Below are 22,625 nucleotides of genomic sequence, written 5' to 3'. Positions count from 1 at the left end.
TGTTTTTTCAGCCTTACATCGTTGAAACAGAGCATCTAATGTTGCAACAGCAACAAGTTAGCGGAGTGAGATTTCCAGCAATGTCCGTTGTGTTTCCTGAGTATTTTTATCTTATACAGTTTGCATATGGCATGTTTCAAATGGTTTCACTGGTTGCCATTATCTGCATGATGAAGTGTGATGGTGAGACACACATGCTATGGGAATGTCAAAATAAAGGCATACCTTAAAGATGATATGGACGGATGTTCTTTCAAATGCTACATATTGTTGCATTAATGTTACATTTTTCTGAGTATATTTTAAAATCAGTTGATATCACAGATTCATGATGACAAAAAACAGTTAAAACTGTTGCAAAGAGAACCCGCAGTGGTGCGAATTATGAGCATCACGACTCAGATTTTTTAGACTCATCAGCATGTAGTCTGGGAATAAACACAAAAAAGCGTGAAGCGGGGTTGTAGAAGAGGTAGAAATCGTCTCTGCTCGTTGCTTTGATGTGAAGAGAGTATGGTACAAGAAAGAAAAAGGGCAAGAGCAGACATCAAAGCAGGCAAATTTGAGTAGTAAGTGTACCAAACTGTTCAGCTGCCACATTGTATCAGCTGTATATCAGCAGCTGCAGCAGGATGTCCGCATGTAGCGGAGAATAGACCCAAGTTAATTACATCTAATGTAATCCATACGTTTATGTACAATTTGTTAACATTTTAGTCACTGAATAGTGAGCTTTGGACTACACTGCATTCTAATTGTAATAATCAAAACACATTTTTCATATTGAAGGGGTTTTTTTTCAACCACAGAGGCGAGTTTTGATCAAGGTCAGTGTTTTACAAGGAACCATTCTGTCTGGTCTCTGTGTTTGAGTGAGAACAGACAAGATGAAAAGCAAGACCTATCAGAGAATTTATTAAAAGTGACTAAAATGGGGAGAAAACAAGAAGTGTGTTACTTCTGTTTCAAAATGTCCGGAGACAAATTTAGCCTTGACTTCACTGGTCCCAAACAAATTAGTCTAGGACATGTAGTGCCGCAGGAGTGGAAGACGCTCTGATGTTGATTGGTGGTATCAGTTTGTCCCCAGGCACCAGACTGGGACTTGGCTTTGACCTTTGCCTTTTGCCCGGTCACGTGCTCTCTCTGTGTATAGGCTGCGCACATAGAAGCCAGAGTGATTGTAAGGAAAGCTGTTACCTCAGATGACTGTGCTTGATCATGTAGGCGTGTTCAGGTTTTTGTTTTTTTGGGTTTTTTTGCATGTGGGGGAGTTAGCATGTGTGCTTGCAAACACGTCTCGTTAATAGCCAGTCTATTGCACGGCCAATTTGGTCCTGTCTGTTTGCAGCCGTGTCAGTCTGAGAGCCTCTGTATGGACCACAGCTAGCTCAGACTCATTACATTACTACCACTGTGACACCTGATACACAGACGCAGGGGGCTCTGAGCCAGACTACTGCAGGTGATACATCACTGACTCTGTGTGGGTGTGTGTGTGCATGCGTGTATGTATATTTGTGTGTGAGATGAGGAGACAAGAGAACCCAGCGTAGTGAGTGCATACTGCAGTGACTGCAGTGCACTCTCAGAAGTAAGGGCTCCAAAAGGGTTCTTCCCAAAGGGATGAGGTTCTAGCCAGAATTATTTGTAAGGCTGCCCTTTGAAAATTGGAGATTTTGTTTTGTTTTGTTTGTCTAGTCAGTGTGCAGCATAGACGTTTTGGTCCCTAGATTTTGCTACAGGGTGAACGCTCTTGACTTTCATGTTATTCTTTGGTAGAAGGAGCTGCAGACATGCAGGCAGCAGCAGGGAGGAGAAGAGGCTTTGCACTGTAAGGCTCTGAGATAACATTATCTTCTCTCTTCTGCTCAGAAGTGAATTTGCAGTTCACAGCAGCATAATATGATGCAGTCTCTGGCTTTTGTTTGATATCTAGTAGGGCTGTGCGATATGACGAAATTTATCGCCTGACGATAAAAAAAAAGTCTATCCTTTTTAGGTTTTGCTTTATCATTCATTTTGTTTACATCAAAATAAAGAATAAAGTAAATGCTTTATGTCTGTCCGTGTGGCCGAGGGGTCATCTACACAACGCATGGCACCAAAACAAACACACACAGAGGAGCCGGAAAGCGATTCTGAACACGGGGATTCAGCGTAAGACACTGTCACCGACATGTCATTTTCCTCTCTCTGTCCTACGACTCTCTGCTTCTCACAGACACACACACACACACACGAGGGAAGAGTACGTGTTGTGCCCTCACCGCACTGGTGAAGCTGTGACCCTACATGTTGGTGAAGTTGTGAAGCTAAGCTTTGGGGTGCAAGGTGTTGGCACAGTGTCTGTCAACCTTTTTAAAGGTTCAACCAAAAACAAAGAAATGGTTTCCTGATGGGGACAAGCTGAGCAACCCTATATGCTTCTAGATGGCACCTTTATTTCTAAAAGTGTCGCTGCGGGTGTGTCCGTCTTGTCTGAGAGAAATACACCGTAGTGACTGAATGGTTTTATGTGTCTTTAAATGAGCGTTTGTGCACATTTTACATGCATTCATGTCTCTGAGTGCAAATACATGACAGAAAAGGTGTGCGCTCAAAAGGACAAATGTGCATTCCCATGCATGAATGTGTATGCTTAAACCTGGGTATGTGTGTGTGTGTGTGTGTGTATTAGCATCTGTGTCAGGAGTCATATTTAATTCATGAGGCAGCAGTATCACTATTTCCCCTGCGTGACTCAGAAATGTCTGGCAGCCAAACACTCTCACCTGTAGTTTGGAATAATTGATCCAGTCCCCCTGTGGCCATTTCTTAATACAAACACTATTAGTGCTGCAAAGACTGTGTGTATTTGTGTGAGTACGGGCTCCATGTGTTAGTTTGTGTGTGTGTGTATGTGGGCATCATACCTGATAATGCATGAATTCATTTGTATGTCTCCTTGGCATTTGCCACTTGCCCATTTTTTGGCATAATGTATTCCATGGCTGTTAGGCAACTAATGACATAGAAATAATGACTTATTATATAAACAAGACCAAAAGTCTGTAGTCAGGCTCGCGAAAACTTGGTATTTCACCCGGGGGCGGTGCCTTACGTCCTGCATTGTGTGCCTGATGCGCATTGTTGTTCACTTGCTTTTGGTTGTCTTGTCACTTTTGGAGAAGTAACAAAATAATAAGTTAAATTTTTTTTTTAATGAACCCGATATTTGCCTTAATTGTACATTAGACCTCACCCCTAAATGTAAATCCAAACAGAGATGATTTTACACAGATTTACAAAGATAAATTTAGATTTGAACTCCTAGTATTGCCATGAGAGCTGCAACTGTGGCTTAACTTCTCGGCAGATTTTTTAAATGACTTTTACCTGACTGCTGATAAATTTTCAAACTGACCATAATAGCGTTATACAGGAAAATATGTACAACTAATTAAATAGATAATAAATAGATAATCTTAATTATATCCAATGACAAAAATCTACGCAGATGGACTATCTGAACTCTAATATGAAAACTTCCATCAATACATGCTCAGCTCAGGTGTGAGACCAAATGCACCAATCGTAAGAAGAAAAAAAAGAGAATATATTTTGTATGCCTATATGCTTGACAGACTCTGAATAAACAAATTTTATATTGTAGAAATGCATTATTCAATTGATTTAATTTAGCCTAATTTTTCCAAGCTTTAGAAATAAACTAACCCATATTGTACAACTTAGTCCAACTTCTTATTTTCATCAAACCAAAATCATTCAGGATTTTTGTTTCACATACTTACAAATAAATATAAATTTTACTGCAGAAAAACATATCTAGTGAACTGAAAAAAATGTATTATTCTAGTATTCCACCAAATGTTAAATTTGTTTTTGTGATATTATTTTTTATATCATAAAAAATTATACTTGGCATCCGTGTAATGATACGATATTGCTACACAAAAATATCGCAATACTACGTTGTATCGATTTTTTTCTCCCAACCATTACTGTGTGACGAAAAAGTGAGACAAACAAAACACAACATGCAAAAAAAAAAAAGCTTAAAAAACAAGCGTGCTCCCAGGGGATGTTGTCTCGACTGTCTAACAAGCTATCCAGACATGCATAATCAAACACAGATCTCAAAAGACAGTGAAACGCCATTGCCTGCCAACCTGCAGGGCTGTGTGGGAGGAGAGGGGACAACATGAGCGCTGTGATGCAGTCTGACAGGGGCCAAAATCACCTTGAACTCCACTGAAAGTCCTCCCACCTTCTCTCAACCAATCACATGTATGAGATCCCCGTCTTCTCCCCCTTTGAATGTGAACGCACAGCAGTTCGGCGAGCTCGTGACGGTTGTTTTGTTTTGCTTTGTTTGAAACGGAGCAGCAACCCTACTGTGCTGATTCTCCCCTGAGGAGTTTTTCGACTGTGTTCTCTGCAACTCCCTGTTCCCTTGCAGAAATTGCATAATTCTTTATATATGCACATATATAAACAATCAAACACACATGCATATTCATACAGCCGGATATTGTGGTGATGGAGATAATTGCTAGACACAAACAGAGTTCTAGGGAAGTTATACTAATTTTGTGGGCCCCTTAAGGAGACACGAGGGAGGAAGACTATCATGGTCTGCTTTTTTCTGTTCTCGTCATTATCTCTTTCTATTTGTTCATGTCTGCTCTGTTCTCTCTTCTTCTCTTTCCTTTTTTTCTTGTAATGTAGTCCATCAGCGGTCTTTGTGTGCAGCTTTTTTTTTTTTTGTTTGTTTGCTTTCAAGGTCACATATTCACAGTTAACTCTGTGTTCATACCATATGCCTTTGTCCTCTTTGTGCCCATAGCATGCATAATTGGATGTATGTGCTGAAATTGAGTTTCCAGGCCTTTGTTGTAGCTGCAGCTCTGTTCATTTCCTCTCTCTACAGGCAAACACTGCCTGCCGGTATGTATCACACATACTTCATCCCCCAAGGGTGGTGGGGAAAGGACAGAGACTTATATTGTGATATACGGAGGCAATTTAGTCTGGTACAGCGTTTTAACTGTGAACCAATCTGCCATTACTTGGACCGGGTTTTTCCTACACGGGGTTTTTGAAGGTGACCTGCCTTGGCTCGACTTTTGTGACACCCCAAACAAAAGAAAACAAGAGAAGTATTTCAAGAGTAGTTTGGTGCTGAGTAAAAATGATGGATGATATGCTAGCTAACTTGCACTAACTAATAAAGGCATAGCTCCTCTATAGAAGATGAGGCACATTTGTCTTGTCTGATTTCATAATACAAGACAGGAGCTGGTTAACCCTTTGAAACCTGAGCAAATTGGCTTGATTTCTTTCAACAACATAAAAAAGGCAATAAGCAACCAAAGAAGAAATTACCCCAAAAATATCCTTAAGATATTAACAGTTAATATATTTATACTCATACTAAATGCAGGAAAAAATATCAAGAAAATATAAAAATAGCATCTTGCACAAAACGTACTGCTGTCTTAGCTGTCATCGAGACAATCCGACTGCAGTCACTGGCCATCGATCTTCACCTGTCTCAAGAGAGAGCTGGTGGTTATGGGTCATGTGACCTGTGGCTCTGGGAATCTCAGATCTGCCACTCAGTGCAATGGCAGCAGTTCATAGGTCACACTGTTGAAGACCTCTGGAGGAGAAATAAAACAATATATGAAATATTTTTATGCTTTTACAGTGATACTGACATAGAGTGTGCAGAGAGATATACTTTATACACACACAGTACAGACATAAATAAGTGCCCTAACAGAAATTAAATTTGCTCTACTTATTTGCTTTTTTGCTGCTTTGAGTCCAGATTCAATCATGTATTTGCCGCTGTGAGAGCAAGAGGGTTAGTGAAAGCAATCAGGACGGTAAACAACGTACGGATGTAGTTTCTCTTTGAACTCTATCAAAATTTGATGAGAGCTTGACAGAGGCCGGAGCACTGCTCTCTGCTTTATGTACAGTAGGATGCAGTACTTCCATCGGCCCTTTGTGCGTCTCTCCCTCATTCAGCACTTACACAGGAAGAGCTTTTCACTCATCATTCACTCTACGCTCACATGCACATTTGCTTGCCTTTGTGTTTGCACGTAGACGTGTGTATGAGTTTATTTATAGTGTCCGTTGGCCAGGTGTAGAGCGGCGTGGGGGAAATGTCTTCCCTCATGTCTCCGCCACAGTGGGGTTCAGTACACACTGTTCCAGCCCTGGCCAGAATCGAGCCTAAAAATAACCAGGAGAGAAAAATACACCCCCCTCACCCCTTTCCTCGCCTCCTGTGTCATTTTTCTTGCCTGAAATGACAAACAATTTACATAACGCAAGGAGCAGCCTGGTTGGGAGGAAGCTTGTCTGTCTGTGTTTAAAATGTATGTGTCAGGTTTGAGGCAGGATGAGAACCCAAAAAGCAGAAACACAAGAAGGGAGCTATGAGTACAAACACAAAGCCAGTTTTAATGGTGAAGAAAATCCACAAAAAAACAACAGGTGACCAAAAATACAAAGTAAAGTGAAACAAACCAGGCTGACAGAAGGCACTCAGGTAAAACATAGGGCAGTAACACAGCAGGGACAAAAGGGACAAAGCAGCAGGGACAACAAGAACACAGTGAGGAAAACAGACAAACTGACAAGGACAAAGAGAAACACAGGTATATATAGAGAGGAACTGATCAAGGCAATGACACACAGCTGGGTAGGTGGACACAGGAGGGAAACACAGGGATTGGTTAGCTCAAGAAGGTGTGACTGGGAACACTAGGCTGGAGCAAACGAGACTTGTACAGAAACAGGTGTGCAGGAGAGACTGACGGGGGAGGACAGACAAGATTGATAACACAGGTGACACAAATCAGGGAAACAGAGACAGAGGGACACAGAATCAGGGAAACACAGGGACAGGGAGAGAGACACAGAGGCAAACAGAGAGATAGAGAGACAGGGAGACACACAGACAGACACAGGGAAAAAGCAAAGGTGACACACAAGGAGTAAAAATACAAAAATAAAACAGGAAACAGAACATCAGTAACTAGAAACAAGGAAAAACTAGAAAACAGAAAACCCCCAAACAAAGCCCACAGTATAAGAAAACCCCCAAACCATGACAGTATGACAAGGAAAGTGGTGCAATGAATAATTTGTCCTACATGTCCAGATGGTGACAAAATTGTCATTAGGCATGTCTCTAGAATTAATAATCTGGTACCAAGTTGATGCCAAAATTCTGAAAATGTGATGGCACTCAACGGGGTTGCATAAATGTTTACAAGTGCTCTCTTTTGCCGTTAAAAGTCAATTTTTGAATACTTTGCTATGGGAGCGCGTTTACATTATGCTACAACTGCAAGCAGCGTGATGAGGCGCTTAACACTGCACATTTCTCCAGTCTGAAGAGTTGTTCAACTTTGTGTAAAGTAGTGCGCTTGTCACTGTCACTTTTTACCACTTTAAATAGCCCACCACAAATATCACCTCTTAAGGGCCTTTCACACTGCCGCGTGGTAACTCGCCACCTCCAGTCATTTCAATGAGGCGAAGTTGGCAGAGGAAAACGGTTTCATGCCCAATTTTGCTCTGCCGCGCGGAGTTCAGATTGTTAACTTTCTCGCGGATGTTACCTGGTTTTGGCTGATGACAATATTGAGGAGCTGATAATGTTTGTGTCTAAATAGCCAGAGTTAGCAACTTATAAGAACAACTAGAAGAAAAAAATAAACCTGGGATAACATTTCCACTCATTTTGAATGAGTAATAAATTGTCCATATATGTAACGTTAGAGATCTTTTGTGATTTCTGTCATATCTATTGTATTGCGTCAGTATGCAGCTACAAGCATTTCTGACAGTGTTCACCTGTCTGGCATCACAGCTGCAGACCGAAGCATCAGCAGCTGCTTTAAAAAAAAAACCAAAAAAAACGCTTAACCCTTTGGGGGAACGCTCTTTCAGGCAGGCGGCTGTCAGGGCCTTGAAAGTGCTGAACAAGAATGGAGGAATAAGTCACTATGCTGTATATTAATATATTTCCTCACTCATAAAAATCCCATTAATGCAGATATAATATTACTTTGTCTCTGAGATGTATAATCAGGGATTTATTATGAAATTACAATAAAATTTGATTTAAATGTTTATAAAGAAGTTTATATCCAAGTAGATGGGATTTGTTGCTTTGTTTTGTTTTGTTTTTTGACAGTGCAAATTCACTGGTATTGCTACTGACTACTAAATTTCTGGTATCGTGGCATGCCTAGTTGTCACTCTAATTCCCACAACAATATTTTGGCACTTAAATTTTATAGATGAAAGAGTATAAGGGTGGTTTATGTGGATAAAAATATTCCTTCAAAACATCCATACAGTCAAAACCCCTGTGGATTTGTTCCCTCGCTCTTCACCTATTCGCACACTCTCCTCTTTCCCTCCTGTGGATCTCGGATCAAAGCGTTACTTCTCTTTGTGTTCGGATACACTCTGGGGGTGCCGGATCAATCGAATGTGTCTAGAAGGTATTGAGTTAGCCCGCCGCTGCAGGTGTCCTGCCCTGTCCCTTATCTCCTCCGCAAGCTTTTCATCTGGGCAGCAGCACAACATAATTCTATTAACAGTGGCTCGGTAGATTACCAATTTCACCAGATTAGCCAGGGCTAAAGCCTCACTTTAAAGGATCAGTGGTTAAGAGATAGGGATGTGGATGGAGAGGTGGAGAAAAGCCACCACAGTAGTGTGAGATCATGCCACAAACTGCCCACCTGTGGAGACATACGATGGGTATAAGGCATTTCCACCTTCCCCGCACACACACACAGACACACACACACACACAAGAAAGCGTTTGTGTTGTGTAAGCTGATTTGTAATGCCAAAGCCCTTTATCTCTGTGCTTATGCAATTAGGCTGGTGAAACAAAGCCCATAGTAATTAATCATAATATCCCTGACGATACAGTATGTCACTGTGTCACCTCTGCTCCTGCTGCTTCACACAGCTCTCCCCGAGAGGACTTAAATCATCTGGAGACACTTAAAGTCTCCCAGTCGGATCAGATACCAAAGATTTATTATAGTGGCAATAAAACCACAGACAAAACACTCTAAGTACTCCTTAATTAAGTGCTCCTGCAGGTCTCTTTGTATGTGTATCATCCTCTTTTTTTCTCATCATTTGAGAGTGAAGTAAGACTTTAGTTGATTCAGCACACGGTGAGCAGGCGTAAGTTTAAGGTGTCTTTGTAGCTTTCCTCCTGATTGGTTGGGTACATGTAACAACCCGTGAGCTCTCAGAGTGCCTCTGTGTTTCAGCCTCTGCAGCATATTGGCCCCTGCTGCCTTAAGACAGCTTTTAGATTAATGTTTGTATCAGTGTGTGTGTGTGTTTGCATGTGTATGAAAGTCAACGCCAGGGATTATAGTCACAGAGAAACACTGTCTCTGTCTTGTGTAAGTCTGGGTAAGCCAGCCTGACACACACACACACACACACACACACACACACACACACACACACACACACACACAGTCCAATGCTTGATTCATCCCTTGCACTAGACACAGCTTAACCGCCCTTCTTCACCTCTGAACTGAGATCAGTGTCAGGGCAGTCTGCTCAGCTCCTCGCTGCAGCACCAGCAGACACTCAAGCTGGTCTGAGATCAGCAACAAGCAGAGGTGGTAATGGACGAGTGGGTGTGTAGCTGCTGAAGGTGTGAGGAGTGCTGATGGATAGAGGGAGAGGAAGAACTACGGACGTCATTACGCCCCGATTCACATTTTGTAAGCAAGCTGTGGGGAGGAGAAGAGAAACCCGACGGCTGCACTCGGAGTTAATCCTGCTGAGTAAAACTGTGTGTGTCACCAAACTGAAGTACGGAAAATAAAAATACACACAGCAGATTTCATGTGTTTTGCATGTAAGCAAAGGTTTGTTTTTTAATTCCGTTGACAGCAGAGTGGGCAGGATGTGGGCTGGGAGGATTGAAAATTTGACTGTGGGGCAAGTTGGAGGTGGGTGCGAAGTGGGAATGAATGCTCTGAGGTCAACACCAAAACAATTGCTAATATACTCGACAGTGACAGATTAAAAAAAAGCTTTATAAACTCTCTGTCACAACATGAAGCATGATTTCAACACTGGTTTTACTTGCTTTGTCTGTTTTTGCATCTTTTCTCAGTCCTCAAAGGCCCCTAAATGTCATGTCATTGTGCCGGCTGCGGTTGGGATTCCATAGCATAAAATCCTCATTTGAGTTTGAACACTTGTAAGTAACAAAATATGAATTACTAACATTGAAAAATGTAATTTTAATATGTAAACACTTTTTGTTTACACCTTACTTTTATGAACTATATCCAGAAATCTGAAAGTCCTGATTTAGAGCTATGCTGATGAGTTTAAAATATTGACATATATTGATGTGTTTAGCATGTTCCCATCGTAGTTTAGCATGTATGCATGCTAACATTTGTGATCTAGCTCTCAACACAAAGTGTAACAGAGGCTAATGGGGAAGTTTTGCAGTTATTTCATCATAAATCAAAGTATACGTTTGATTTTTAACAGAAAAAAAACATAAATCAGTGAGAAATACAAGAGGTAATCATGGAATGAGCAGCATCACTTGCTAACTAGCTTACGCCACATTAGGGTTCGTGAGCAGCGCAGTAAACTGAAGAGCCAAATTAACCCTGGTGCCCTGACGTGTAATTAGCTTCACCCTGATCCCGTCATCAAAATATACATTTATGATACTAAGAGATTTTATTTAGCATGATAATGTTCACTTTTAACATTTTTAAAGTCTAAATGTAATTGGCAGAAGAAAAAAAGCGAATGTTAAGCTATGAATGAATTACATCACGGTCCTATGATTTAACATCGCCACCACAACAAGGTTGTAAAGCCGTGTTCGGAGCAGCTTGGTTCGACAACGTTTTGTAGTCCCCTTTAGCCACTTTTTAGCCACCGCCTTTTTAAAAGCTTCCAAGTTGGCAAGAAGTACATTTACTGATGAATTTTACGTCGTAGAGCAAAACATGAAAATCTCTATAAGCTTGTGTTAATCACAGACCGTATTTCAGGGATCTAACCAAAAACCCATTCAAAAAATTGACTGGCTTTAAGATGAGGGAACTGGAAGTGCTGAAATGTTAAGATACCGACACTGAGGAAAATTTAAACCAGCCATCACAGATTTTGTCAGCCTGTAGCATCATGTATAAATACAGGTGTGATTTCAACTTTTCAAACATTTTCACCTGACAGAGATCCAAGGAGGATCCAAATGTTTTCTTCATTTAACTTTAGTGGTATGGCGTCAATGTGCAAGCGATTCTTTTTTCCTTCAGGGACTCGCATGGCTGCAAAGTCCGCACTGACTGGGTCCTAGAAATTTTAGCCGTCTGCATTTTACACTAGCCTTTTTTTTGTTTTTTTCTTTTGGAGTATTTTACATTATAAAAATGACAAATGGCACCGATGACAACTTCAGAGCTGGGATAAATCACTTTGGGCTACTATTTTGCTGAGCTTTTTATCCCCCTCCTTTCCCTCTCTGCCTCGTTTCCTCTTTATTACTGCTGCCACTGGCTCAGCACTACAGCAGTGGCAAGGGAATATCCCCTCTGACACACATATACAGGAAAAATGCTGTAGTGACCGTTAGCCTTGGATTAGGATTATGATGATGGAAACAATCATTATGATGAATATACTGATGATTACACCAATACTCATATTAATGATGTTCTATGTATCCATGTGAAATGTGTCCAGTTATCTGAGCGTCATGGTACAGTCCAGCCATCTGCACGGACAGTCGAAACCCCTGCTGTTTCTTGGACTTCTCAGGAAATTTATCTCGTTCAACCGATGGCCGTCAGATTGTCTGGCAACTGTGACGTAGCTGGCAGAGTTAGAGACAAAAAAAAACAACACACAAATACAATGGTGGGACAGCACAAAAGTGCACATGAACAAGCAGGCAGCTTGACAATAAGCAAAGCAGACGGATTGTGCGAGAATGAAAGAAAGACTGAGGAATTTCACACAATGGCAGGGAAAAAAAATACAGTTGGGTACACAGACTGAGAGCCGGAGAGGGAGTCAGCTTGTCACAGATGTCCACACTTTTCCCCCAAGATCCGTGCCAGCGTCCAAATGTAAATGCCACTGTTGACATGAGAGCAGCGTCAGGTGTCATGTCAGTCATGTCACGCTGAGTGACACTTTTGGTCGGGGCAGATCCCAGCTCGGTAGGAGACGATGATGCAATCGGCATCAACCCGACAGATTGTAAAGAGCCGACGGTTGCAGAAGGCACAGGATCATATAGTGACATTTTTTGTGTGGGTGTGAGTGTGGGAGTGCACATGCAATTGTGTCTGTTTGTGGCCATACAAGAGAGGCTCGTCAAACTCACTTTGAGGTTGACTGATGATGATTTACATGCACATTCCCTCGCTTACTGCTGTTTGCTTTCACCCTTTATCTCTCAACCGTTTGTCAGATAACACCAGACAGAATAGGGATATCATATTTTGTATCTTGCTTACATTTTGTTCCCCTCAACGCCAAAAAGATGTAGCAGGATTTAGGGTCAACTTTAATTTCATTTCTTCTTAAACCACATTTAAGAAAAATGACAACTAGATCTACCTTGTACCTTAAGAGGCAGATTTGGTGGTTGGATGCACTTTCTGTGGGCAGCATTGTGTCATAAATTGTTATTGTAAAACTGCCTTCTTTTCTCTCTCAGTGTGCTGTTTTGTGGTCCACAAACGGTGCCACGAGTTCGTCACCTTCTCCTGTCCTGGAGCCGACAAGGGTCCTGACACAGATGTAAGTTCAGCTTTTTCTTTCAAAACTTGCGTTGTTCTGATACCTGCACCAGAAATCCCCCCGATACTGCCAAAAATGCTTGATGACTTGTCAGCGAGTACACAAGTCTATGCACTGATCTGCACATAAGTTAACAGCAAATTTACCGGAGGGGTTGATAGAAAAGTTTCTTTTTTCTCTTTTAAAATGCCTATATTCCCCTTTTCACTCTTTTCCCTCTCTAAATTCTGAGGTTTTTGCAGGTTTGTTCTGCTCTCCATGTGTTTTCAGCAGCAGTTTGTAACTCACAGGGTGGAGAACTGATATGTTGATTTGTGGTGGCAGATGTTTTGATCGTGGCGGGCTGCCACAAAAAAATTAATGTGTGGGCAACCCCGAAATATAATTAAAATAGCAAAATATGTGCCCAAAAAGTAGGGGTGTTTGTTATTCTACAGTGTTTATCCCATGTATTTTTAAGTTGTTTCACTGTAATGAATTTTTCAAACCTGATAAGCAATGCAGTAAAAGAAGTGCAGAGTTTAAATGTCTGGTGAAAAGATGGTGAGTCAGTCAGAGGAACTCAAATCTGCAAATCTTCAGTTATTTAAATATAGATAAAAATATTTGTGGCCATTCTATTTGAAGGAAACGGATCTTTTAGTCGAAGTACTGTGATTTTAATAGAGTTTGGTCCCCCCCAATCAGTCTTTTTAGATTTGAAATTGGCGCAAACATTTCACTGTGATGAATCGATGATCTCATTTTCTTCATCCCTGTCCACGCTCTTCACACATAATTCAAGAAAATCTATACAGACTGACCATTTAAAACACTTCAAAGACCAGTGTATCAATATTATATCATGGATGAAAGTATTGCAATAAATCATATAGATTTTTTTATGTCAACCTGTAAAATTGAGCACTCTTATCTGCAGTGTTAATCACTTGGAGCCCTTCTCTCTTGCTGCATCAGCAACTGTTTACTTCCACACATCAGGTGTGATAACATTGTCCCTCCTCAGCCCCCTCACTTTGCCCCTAAGCTCGTCTGATGCTGTTGGGGCAGGGTGGTGGAGTTTTATCAGTGTTGGAGTCTGACCTCTGTGGTCCCTCGGGAGGCTTTATATCTTTTAAGAGTGAATGTGTGACCCTGCCGGAGCTGTTAGTGTCCTCTTCCCTCCAGCTAGGAATGGGATGTGTCCTTGGTTAGATAAGAGCGGAGGTCGAGCACAGCCGCAGCGTGTTAATGTCTGTTTACTTAGATGCACCCAGCCAATAACACACGTGCACGTACAGTTTGTGCATAGATGACAAAGTCCTCATCAGTACTTCTGTTCTTTAGTACAATTTTGAGGTACTTTACTTTCCATTGGAGCTACACAATCCCGATTTTGGCCTCCCACAATTAAATTAACATGATCGACTGTGATATTGATGTTTAAAATGAGGGCTCTACACGTTTGAAAACTCCAGTGCATAACAAATCGAGCACTTCGCAAAGAAACAGCCAGCCTCCACTTTTGTAAAACTGTTTTTTTTTTTTTTTGCTTAACTTTCTTGACTGTTGCCACTGCAGATGGGCAAAACAATTATCTGCTGTCATTAACCATCATTATCATCTGTTGTTTGGAAGTATTTCTGCATTAGGAGAGAACAAAAGATAAGCAGAAACTGCATCAGAGTTGTGTCTGTGATGCAAAGCAGCAAAACTTGTTAAACCACCTAAAAGAAATACATAAGAAAATACAGTAGGAGTCCAGAATTCAGTTGAAAAGCACATTAGTTTCTGTTTTATTTTGATGCAAAGATTTGTTTATTATTAAGATTGAACCTCAACATGAAAGTGAAAGTGGTGCTCTGTTTGTTCAAAAGAGTGAAATCAAAATATTTGGCCCCTAATAACTTGGATAATCGTGATAAATAATTGTGATCACAACATTCATCAGTATAATCATGATCATCATTCTGGCCATAATTGTGCAGCCTTAATCTCTATTGTATGCGACTAAAAAAAAACGAGATGCAACATCCCAGTGATGAACACTTTAATGCATCAAGAATTTAATCTAATAATATAATAAACATTATTCTGGGCCACTCTGCTTAATGTAAACCGTTTGTACTTAAGTATATTTTGATGCAAAAAAATGTACCTTTTAAAAAGTATCATATGTAACATTTCTGCATTAAAATGTATAAAATTAACTAGACCTATGTTATTAATTTTGTTGAGGATTGTTCTTACATTGTCCCAATCTGTAAAAATCTGTAATGATGCTTGTCATTGGGTCACCTGTTAACTGCGTCATATCCCCTTTACTCTCACTAGTTGCTCTAATTTATTGGGCAACATGGGAGACATCAACTGATACATCAGACAGTGAAGGAATCCTACAACGCCACTGAATTATACGCAGTAACAGTATCAAAGCGTTTTCCCTGCAACACATTTTCAACATTAACTGCATGCCATTTAGCAACGCATTCAGTATAGACTTCATTTATTGTTGGATATTTCAATACAACATTTTTATGTTGTATTGAAACATAAAAATGAACAACATGCTCATAAAGTTATTTTTTGTATGATTGTTTAACCAACGATAACAGCACCGGACTACTCAGTGACGGAGTCGGACACAGTCGCTATTTCACAATGTGAACAAAATTCGTCTCGTTATTGTTTTGGTTGAGAGACCCCTAGTGGCAGAAATTTGCATTTAAATTGTTTGAATGCAAGATTTTTAATACTTGTAACAGAGTATTTTTACCCTTGCTACTTTTGCCACTCTGTCTCATTAGTGGTAATTTCTTCGTCTCAACTGTGCGACTGCACCTACAAAATAAAGCAATTAGACGCTGGTGTTCTCACGCTTCATCTTCACCACACTGAAGGACCTGCTAATGAATGTTTCCTTTGCTAAGCCAATTAAGACGCACACCCACACCCATATCCTCTCATGTTTACACGAGCAAGAATGTGAAAATGTCTTACACATTTCATTAATAACAGTACTCTTTGTTCAGCGCCTCGCCGGCTCGCTGTGGTTCTCATTACCTAACATCAGAAGTCGTTCAAGTGTTGTAAAAAGAAAAGTGCTTTAGCGAAGCTGTTGCATCCAAAGCAATCAAGAGTGCGCTTCTTTTGTTTTACACCTTGTGTTTTATCAACTTTCATCAAAGCCGTCGCTCTTTGTCGGTTTCTCTTCATCTTGCTTTCTTTTTTTAAGACTCATTAGTCTTGTCTCTCGCTTTCCAAGACCCATTGTTCATTTTCATCTTGTTATTCAGCCGTGCATCTCCTCAGCTCCAACTGTCTATCCTCCTGCCGAACTGTTTCTCCCGGTCTTCCTGTCTTTTATCTCTCTCTCTCTCTCTCACACACACACACACGTATTGAAGTGTCCATTGTGAATTTTGGTCTGCGGTTTTAGCGCCCATTATCTACCAACTGGCAAAGTGAATAGAGAGCCCTTTGGGGACGAACCTCTTTGAATTCCTAATGATGATATGGGACTCACTCATACACAAACAAAGCACTTATTTTCCTTTTCAACTTTTCAGTTTTTGCCCCTGCTCTGAATTAAAACAGTTTCCATGCAGGATAGTCAAGTAAAAAAGAACCAAAAAAAAACTACAGATCAAACAGTCAGTTACTAAGCAGACCACAACCATCCACATATCCCCACTGGGGTCGCAGCAATGTTTTCTTGGTGTGATAACTTCTCAGGAAATATCACAGTTTCACCGTATTATAGTTTGTGGTATTAGATAATTACTAGTATCATTATCAGAAAAGACGAGTTTTTGGTTCAACAAAAGCTTTATGTTTGTTGAAACTTTTTTTAATGGGATCATGTGCTATAAAAGTCAGACAGGCAGTAACAGAGGTAAGGATGTGATGTGCAGGTGAAAAATATCCATCCAATTGCCAATTCCCTTATGCCTATTTCATTCAAATGCACAACAAAGAAGGGAGGACCCCACAATTACCATTTAAATTAATAATAAAATCACTAAAGACAACACAACAAAAGCAAACCAAGTCAGTAGTCAGTGGTGAGGTTTGGGTGTTGGGTGCATGAAGTGTGTGGATGCTAACTTAAACCACACGGAAACAAAATGCTAACCAAACAAACCAAGTAAAACCATGTTGGGTGTTGGGAGACAGAGAGCCATTTTGGAAATGGCCAAGCTTAAATAGACTTGTGGCAGGTGAAGCGAATCCCAACAACGAGGTGGGAGGAGCCAAGCAGGGAGGGAGATCCTGACACAAAGGCAGGCCAAACAGGAACTTAAAAGTAGCTCCAGGGGCATCACAGTAGAGAGCAAATTTACACGATATGATAACCTTTAATCCAAATACGATGGTATACCTTGGAACTGGGAGAGCACTGGAACCTTAATCCTCAGTGGATCATACAATATGTGCTGGTGCTCAATGCTAACTATACAGCATGTGTAGATTAACAGGTTTGTAGGAATGATTGTAAGCAGGTTTCATTATAGTTTCTCGAAAGTGAGAAAATGAGAACTTTAAAGCTAAGAGGCACAGAGTTTTAATGCCTAAGGCTGGCTTTCTGTATTTTCATGCATTGTTTTCATTTTGGTTCATGGTTAATAAAATGGAAAGCACTCTGTTTTCTGATGTTTTATAGAGCAAATAATTGAATACTTCTAAATTAAATGCTCCTCCAAAATAACCAGAGCCCTTTGAAGCCTGAGCACATTGGAATGATTTTTTTCCAAAACATGGGAAGAAGGAAATGATTAATGAAAGAAGAAATGACCCATAATGAGCAGGAAGTTAGTAAAAAGCACAAGAAAATTAGCCAAAATTTAGTTGTGAAAAAAACAAACAAGGACATGAACTGGGAAAAGAGCTTAAAAATGACAATAATTCTGTCACAGAATATTAGAGATGTTATAATGAGACTTATAAATATAGTTTTTTCCCTAGTCTAGTTTCCCTAGAACACTTTTTATCAGGTTGCTCATTGTCTTTTCCCCCACGGTGTTTTTAAAACACCACTTCAGTTCATCAAGAATTTTCTCAGTTTTGGGATTCTTTGTTCAACAGGGGAATGCAAGAAAAGGCTTTTCTATGGGCATTTAACCCAACACAGAATGACTAATAGATAAACAAAGATCGTATGAGGGGTGAATTATTCCTTTTATCGAGAAAATAATCAACAGAATAATCGCTTGTGGGGAACATTTTGCAGTCATGCACCCATGCATCAAGATGAGATGATGCATCTCTGCTTTGAAGTGAAACTTGTTGAATCTATTCCCTGTCCGGCCTCGGAGCGAATGACATGACTCACCAACACCTATCCATCAGTCCCTCCTGCATCACTCCATCTACTCCTCCATCTTTGCCCTTCAGCTTCTGAATCAGTGTGTTGTCAGGACTCTCATGAATGTGGCTTGGGGCTCGGACACAGACATCATTTTCAGCTTTGCTCTCATACACACACATACATTTACACACATACGCACCCTCTGCCCCATTGCACTGTGGGTTGTGAGTGACCCTTGTGTTGCCCTCGGTGAGTGGATGGTGTCATCTGTCCGGCAGAAGCTTTGATCTGTTCGCGAAAGGACGTGGAGAAGAGACACAGATATTTGCATTAGCATTTGAGTGAAAAGTGCTCTTCTCTCTGTTTTTCATTCAGCACGTTGCGCGGCGTAGGTGGTAAATAGTACTGTATTATCAGTCAAGGAACACTCTGGAACCAGTGAATGAAGGTGACTCATCCATAGAGAAAAACAATATGGGTTTCCAAACCAGGTTACATGTGCATATTAGGCCTACATATTTGACCAGATCAAGCCCCTTTAAAATCTTCTTTTTTCCTTTTTTTTTTGTAACACCACTACGTTTCAGTGACAGATTTGGTCAGTGTGACTGAGGAGATTATGCTTTACATGGGTATATTGCTGTTACACTGACCTTGGCAGATCCTCTTTCCAACCATCTGTCTTTTGCCCTGTTCACGAACAACACTGCAGCAGCGTGTTTGCATGTGTTTTCAGATGGCTTTTTTCCTTCATGCATATGTTTGATTTATCACTGGTCTTTTCCTTACTGGTGATATTTAGAAATTTATGTGCTGTAAATTTATGTGTTTTTCACATTTGTATATGCTCCAAGAGTTCTGGCAAATAAAACATTCAGCCCAAGGCTGGCTTGACCATTCGCACAATATCAAAGCATCTTAATGTTACATGAACTATTCAGCCTATGGATGCCTGTCAAAGTTACCAACACCTACAATGTCAAGTGAAGACAAATGAACATGCTCTGAAGTATTTGTCGAGTAATCTGCCAACTATTGTAATATATTAGTCGTTCTATCACATTTTTAAAGGGTAATGTGATATTTTTAGACCTGGGCCCTTTTTCCCATGTTTTTGTGTCTAGGTGACAAATGGGAACAACAATTTTTTTTTACGTTGGTCCAGTATGTTGTTGTTTTTTTTAAATTAGATCCTTTTTGTTTAATCAAAGTGAGCCTGGAATTGCTATCCCCAAACCCACCTCATCATCATAAAAAACATGTCATTCAAAGTTGACAGGAAAAAAAAACAACAACTAACAAAACCCCTCTTGGTTCTTCACTGTTCCAACAATCACCATCTCTGGTTTGGTGAAAATAAACCCTTAATTCACCCAGTTAGTTGTGAAAATATGCTATTATGGAATTTGGTGAGTTTGGCAATGGAAAATTCTGTGCTGTTTTCAGTTAAAAAAAAAACAACTCTTTAATATAAAGTTAAATACCTGAAGGGATCATTTCCATGATGTTTTCAGACACTGAGCCTGTCAGTGGCAAAATCAAACACCTTTAGTGGATTTAAATTGACACACATGCCCAAAGTGGTCACATTGCAGGATGCTCGTTGCTGCCAGCCTCAGCCCTCTCACTCACCAACTTAAAAAACTGTTGTTCCCATAGTCACTTTGAAATAAAAACATAAAAACAGGGTCCAGGTTAAAAAATAAAAAAGCTTCTCTTTTAAGTCCAGTGTGGTTTCTTAAAATTGCTGCTTGATGACAAACACCCCAAAAACCTGCGCCTGAAAAATGGATTATAAAAATAGTGGCCCATTAATGTTTGGTGCATCGTCTATACAATAAATCAAATAACTGTTATTGAAAAGTGTATTTTGAAAATACGTAAACTTAAATCATTATTCATTCATTATCTGTAGCGGCATATTGTATTTAGGGCAAGAAGCAGGGAACAGTGTGGACGGGTCACCGCACTATCACAGGGCTGACAGAGAGACAGACAACCATTCGGGCTCACAGTCACACCTACATTTAGAGTCCCCAGTTAGCCTCAGCTGCAGGTCTTTGGACCGTGGGAGAAAGCTAGAGAAGCTGAAGAAAACAGCTCATGGAGTATGGTCCAGTACAACAGTGGTAAAGTAGTATAAAAATAATCAGAAGTGGTGGTTTTAGGAAAACTGTAGAAGTGGACAAGTTGGTAAGAGACCACCACTGCTGTGAACTGTATGTTAGAAGTGCAGTATCATGTCCAGCTTCCCAATCTAATGCATGAAGTTCCCCTTTTTCCATTAATTCTGCCTGGAGTTCATTTACTAAAAACCACACTAAGGGGCTCTTACAAACCCCTCATCATGTCATCATGTAAGTATCTGCATAAACTACTGCAGCCTCCCTCCCTTCCTCAGAGAGGAGTAGAGCGAGAGGCATCATTAGCTATCATTGGCTCCTACGAAAATGAGGATATTATTGAGAAAAGGAAAGCGAGTGGTGGTTTGCTAAAAGTGGATTGTTGACCAGCTGCATTGTTTCTCCATCAGCTGAGAAAACAAAGCTTTCTGTCTTAAATATGAAATTTTATCACACACACACACACACATCTAAATCTATGCAGTTGGTGTTAATTACTGAGGCTTTACATTAAGTTTCTAATCCAGTCTCATATTATAACTCATCCCCTTAAATATATCTTTATGCCCTTAATTTACAAGTTATTTCCACAAATATAGAATACACTGCATAGTGATATTTTGCTCTTACTGTAAAGGATCCTTCATGCTACATCCTTCCTTAATGTTGGGAAAAAAATAAATGTACCAGTAGCAATTTTGTCTTTAGTGGATGTTTGTCACTTTATATTATCTCAGCTTGATGGGTCATTGAGAAAAAAACTTAACTTCCATTGACACAAGGCATAATTTAGAAAATAAAATGCCTTTAAAAAGACACAGCTAGCTCAACTGTTTCCAGTTCGGTATTTAAATATAAGCTCTATCCAAATGAGGTCATCAGTAATTCAGCAGCAGTTTGCCAGCGATATTACCGGAGGCCCAGTTCAGGTCTGAGAAAATGCAACTGTCCATGTTCAGAAAATTACATTAGGAAGAGAGCAAATGAAATTATAAGTGGTTCTGGATGAGCTAAAACTGTCTGTGTGTGTGTGTGTGTGTGTGTGTGTGTGTGTGTGTGTGTGTGTGTGTGTGTGTGTGTGTGTGTGTGTGAGAGAGAGAGAGTGTGTGTGTGTGTGTGTGTGTGTGTGTGTGTGTGTGTGTCTGAGAGACAGAGACTTAATAATTAGCCAGGAGCACATACAGTATGGCTGTGTGGTGCTGAAAGGACAATGGCAGTGGAGGTGGACACAATATTACAAACACTTCTACAGTCTAATACAAGTCTGGAATAAATATAACTTTTGAGAAGGTGATACTGTATTTAGTGACACTAATTTAGGTAACATTTATCCCATATTTTTCTCCACATGTGAGAGACAAAATCCCCTGCATGCTGCTCTGTAAAGGCCCTGACACACCAAGCCAACAGTCAATGTCGGGCTGTTGTTGAGTGTCTGTTCTGCACCATTGGTCCTTGTTGTCCCTTGTAGCCCCTAATAAGACTTTTTTTTCCTATTCAGCATGATGTAGTCAACGGAAGCCCTGAGGGGGGAAAAAATTGCAAGAAAAGAAAAAAAAACTTTTTTGCAAGAAATTGTGAAATGGAGAAAAATGTGTATTTTTGCAAGAAAAAAAATTGACAAGAAGAAAAAAATTGTTTTTTCTCTCGCAATTTTTTTTTATCGCAAAAACATTTTTTTTCACTCTACTTTCACTCTACTCTACTCTTTCACTCTACTAATAAATAGGCAAATAAAGATTTTTATTATGATTATTATTTTCTAATCCACAGATCACAGTGTTGCCTTGATCTCGTCAGGTAGGTCATTCCAAAGTCTAGGTGCTCTGGCTGCAAGGGCAATATTATCTTTATAAATGAATCTGGACCTGGGAACAGCAAGGAGCAACTCATCTGAGTATTCAGGGTGCTAGAAGGAACAACAGCAATAACAGATCAGACAAGTTACTTAGAGTGGGGCCTCTCCAAAAATACCTTAAAATATATTTCAACAGCAACAGGTAGCCAGTGTAAGGAATGAAGGACTGATGAAATGTGCTCATGTTTTCTGGCTCAAGTCAAAATCATAGTGACGGTGGAAGGCAGGAGAAGGAAAGTCAATAAGTTGTTTCTTGTGTTTCGTGCCATAGGGGATATAGTTTAGTTTTTATAAGGTTATTGCACTGCATTATTTCTGACTAATGGACACTCGATGACATGAATATGAGAACACAATCAGCCTCTGCTTGCTTTAAATCTCAGAGGAGCTCTTATTGTTAATGTTCCACTTATTTGTGCAGAAAAACAAAGACGGTCGGCTGGTTTATTGCCTGATGCACGGTACCTGTCAGCTGCCATCTGCCTACTGTCAA

The 22,625-nt window shown here is 40.2% G+C and overlaps 1 protein-coding gene across 2 annotated transcripts in view; it reads left to right on the top strand.

Moving 5' to 3' along the window:
- Positions 1–22,625, top strand: part of prkcab (protein kinase C, alpha, b) — a 123,828-nt gene that overhangs the window by 31,846 nt on the left and 69,357 nt on the right. For both annotated transcript variants that reach the window (XM_042505154.2, XM_088069230.1), the window contains exon 3: positions 12,782–12,864. In XM_042505154.2, the coding sequence (XP_042361088.1) occupies positions 12,782–12,864 (83 nt within the window). The remainder of the gene's footprint in view (positions 1–12,781; positions 12,865–22,625) is intronic.

This window comes from Plectropomus leopardus, chromosome 18, assembly GCF_026936395.1.
Source record: "Plectropomus leopardus strain MGB_pleo_1.0 chromosome 18, ASM2693639v1, whole genome shotgun sequence".
NCBI classification, from domain to species: domain Eukaryota; kingdom Metazoa; phylum Chordata; class Actinopteri; order Perciformes; family Serranidae; genus Plectropomus; species Plectropomus leopardus.
The sequence above is the reverse complement of the archived record's forward strand: the minus strand, read 5'-3'. Positions and strand labels throughout refer to the sequence as shown.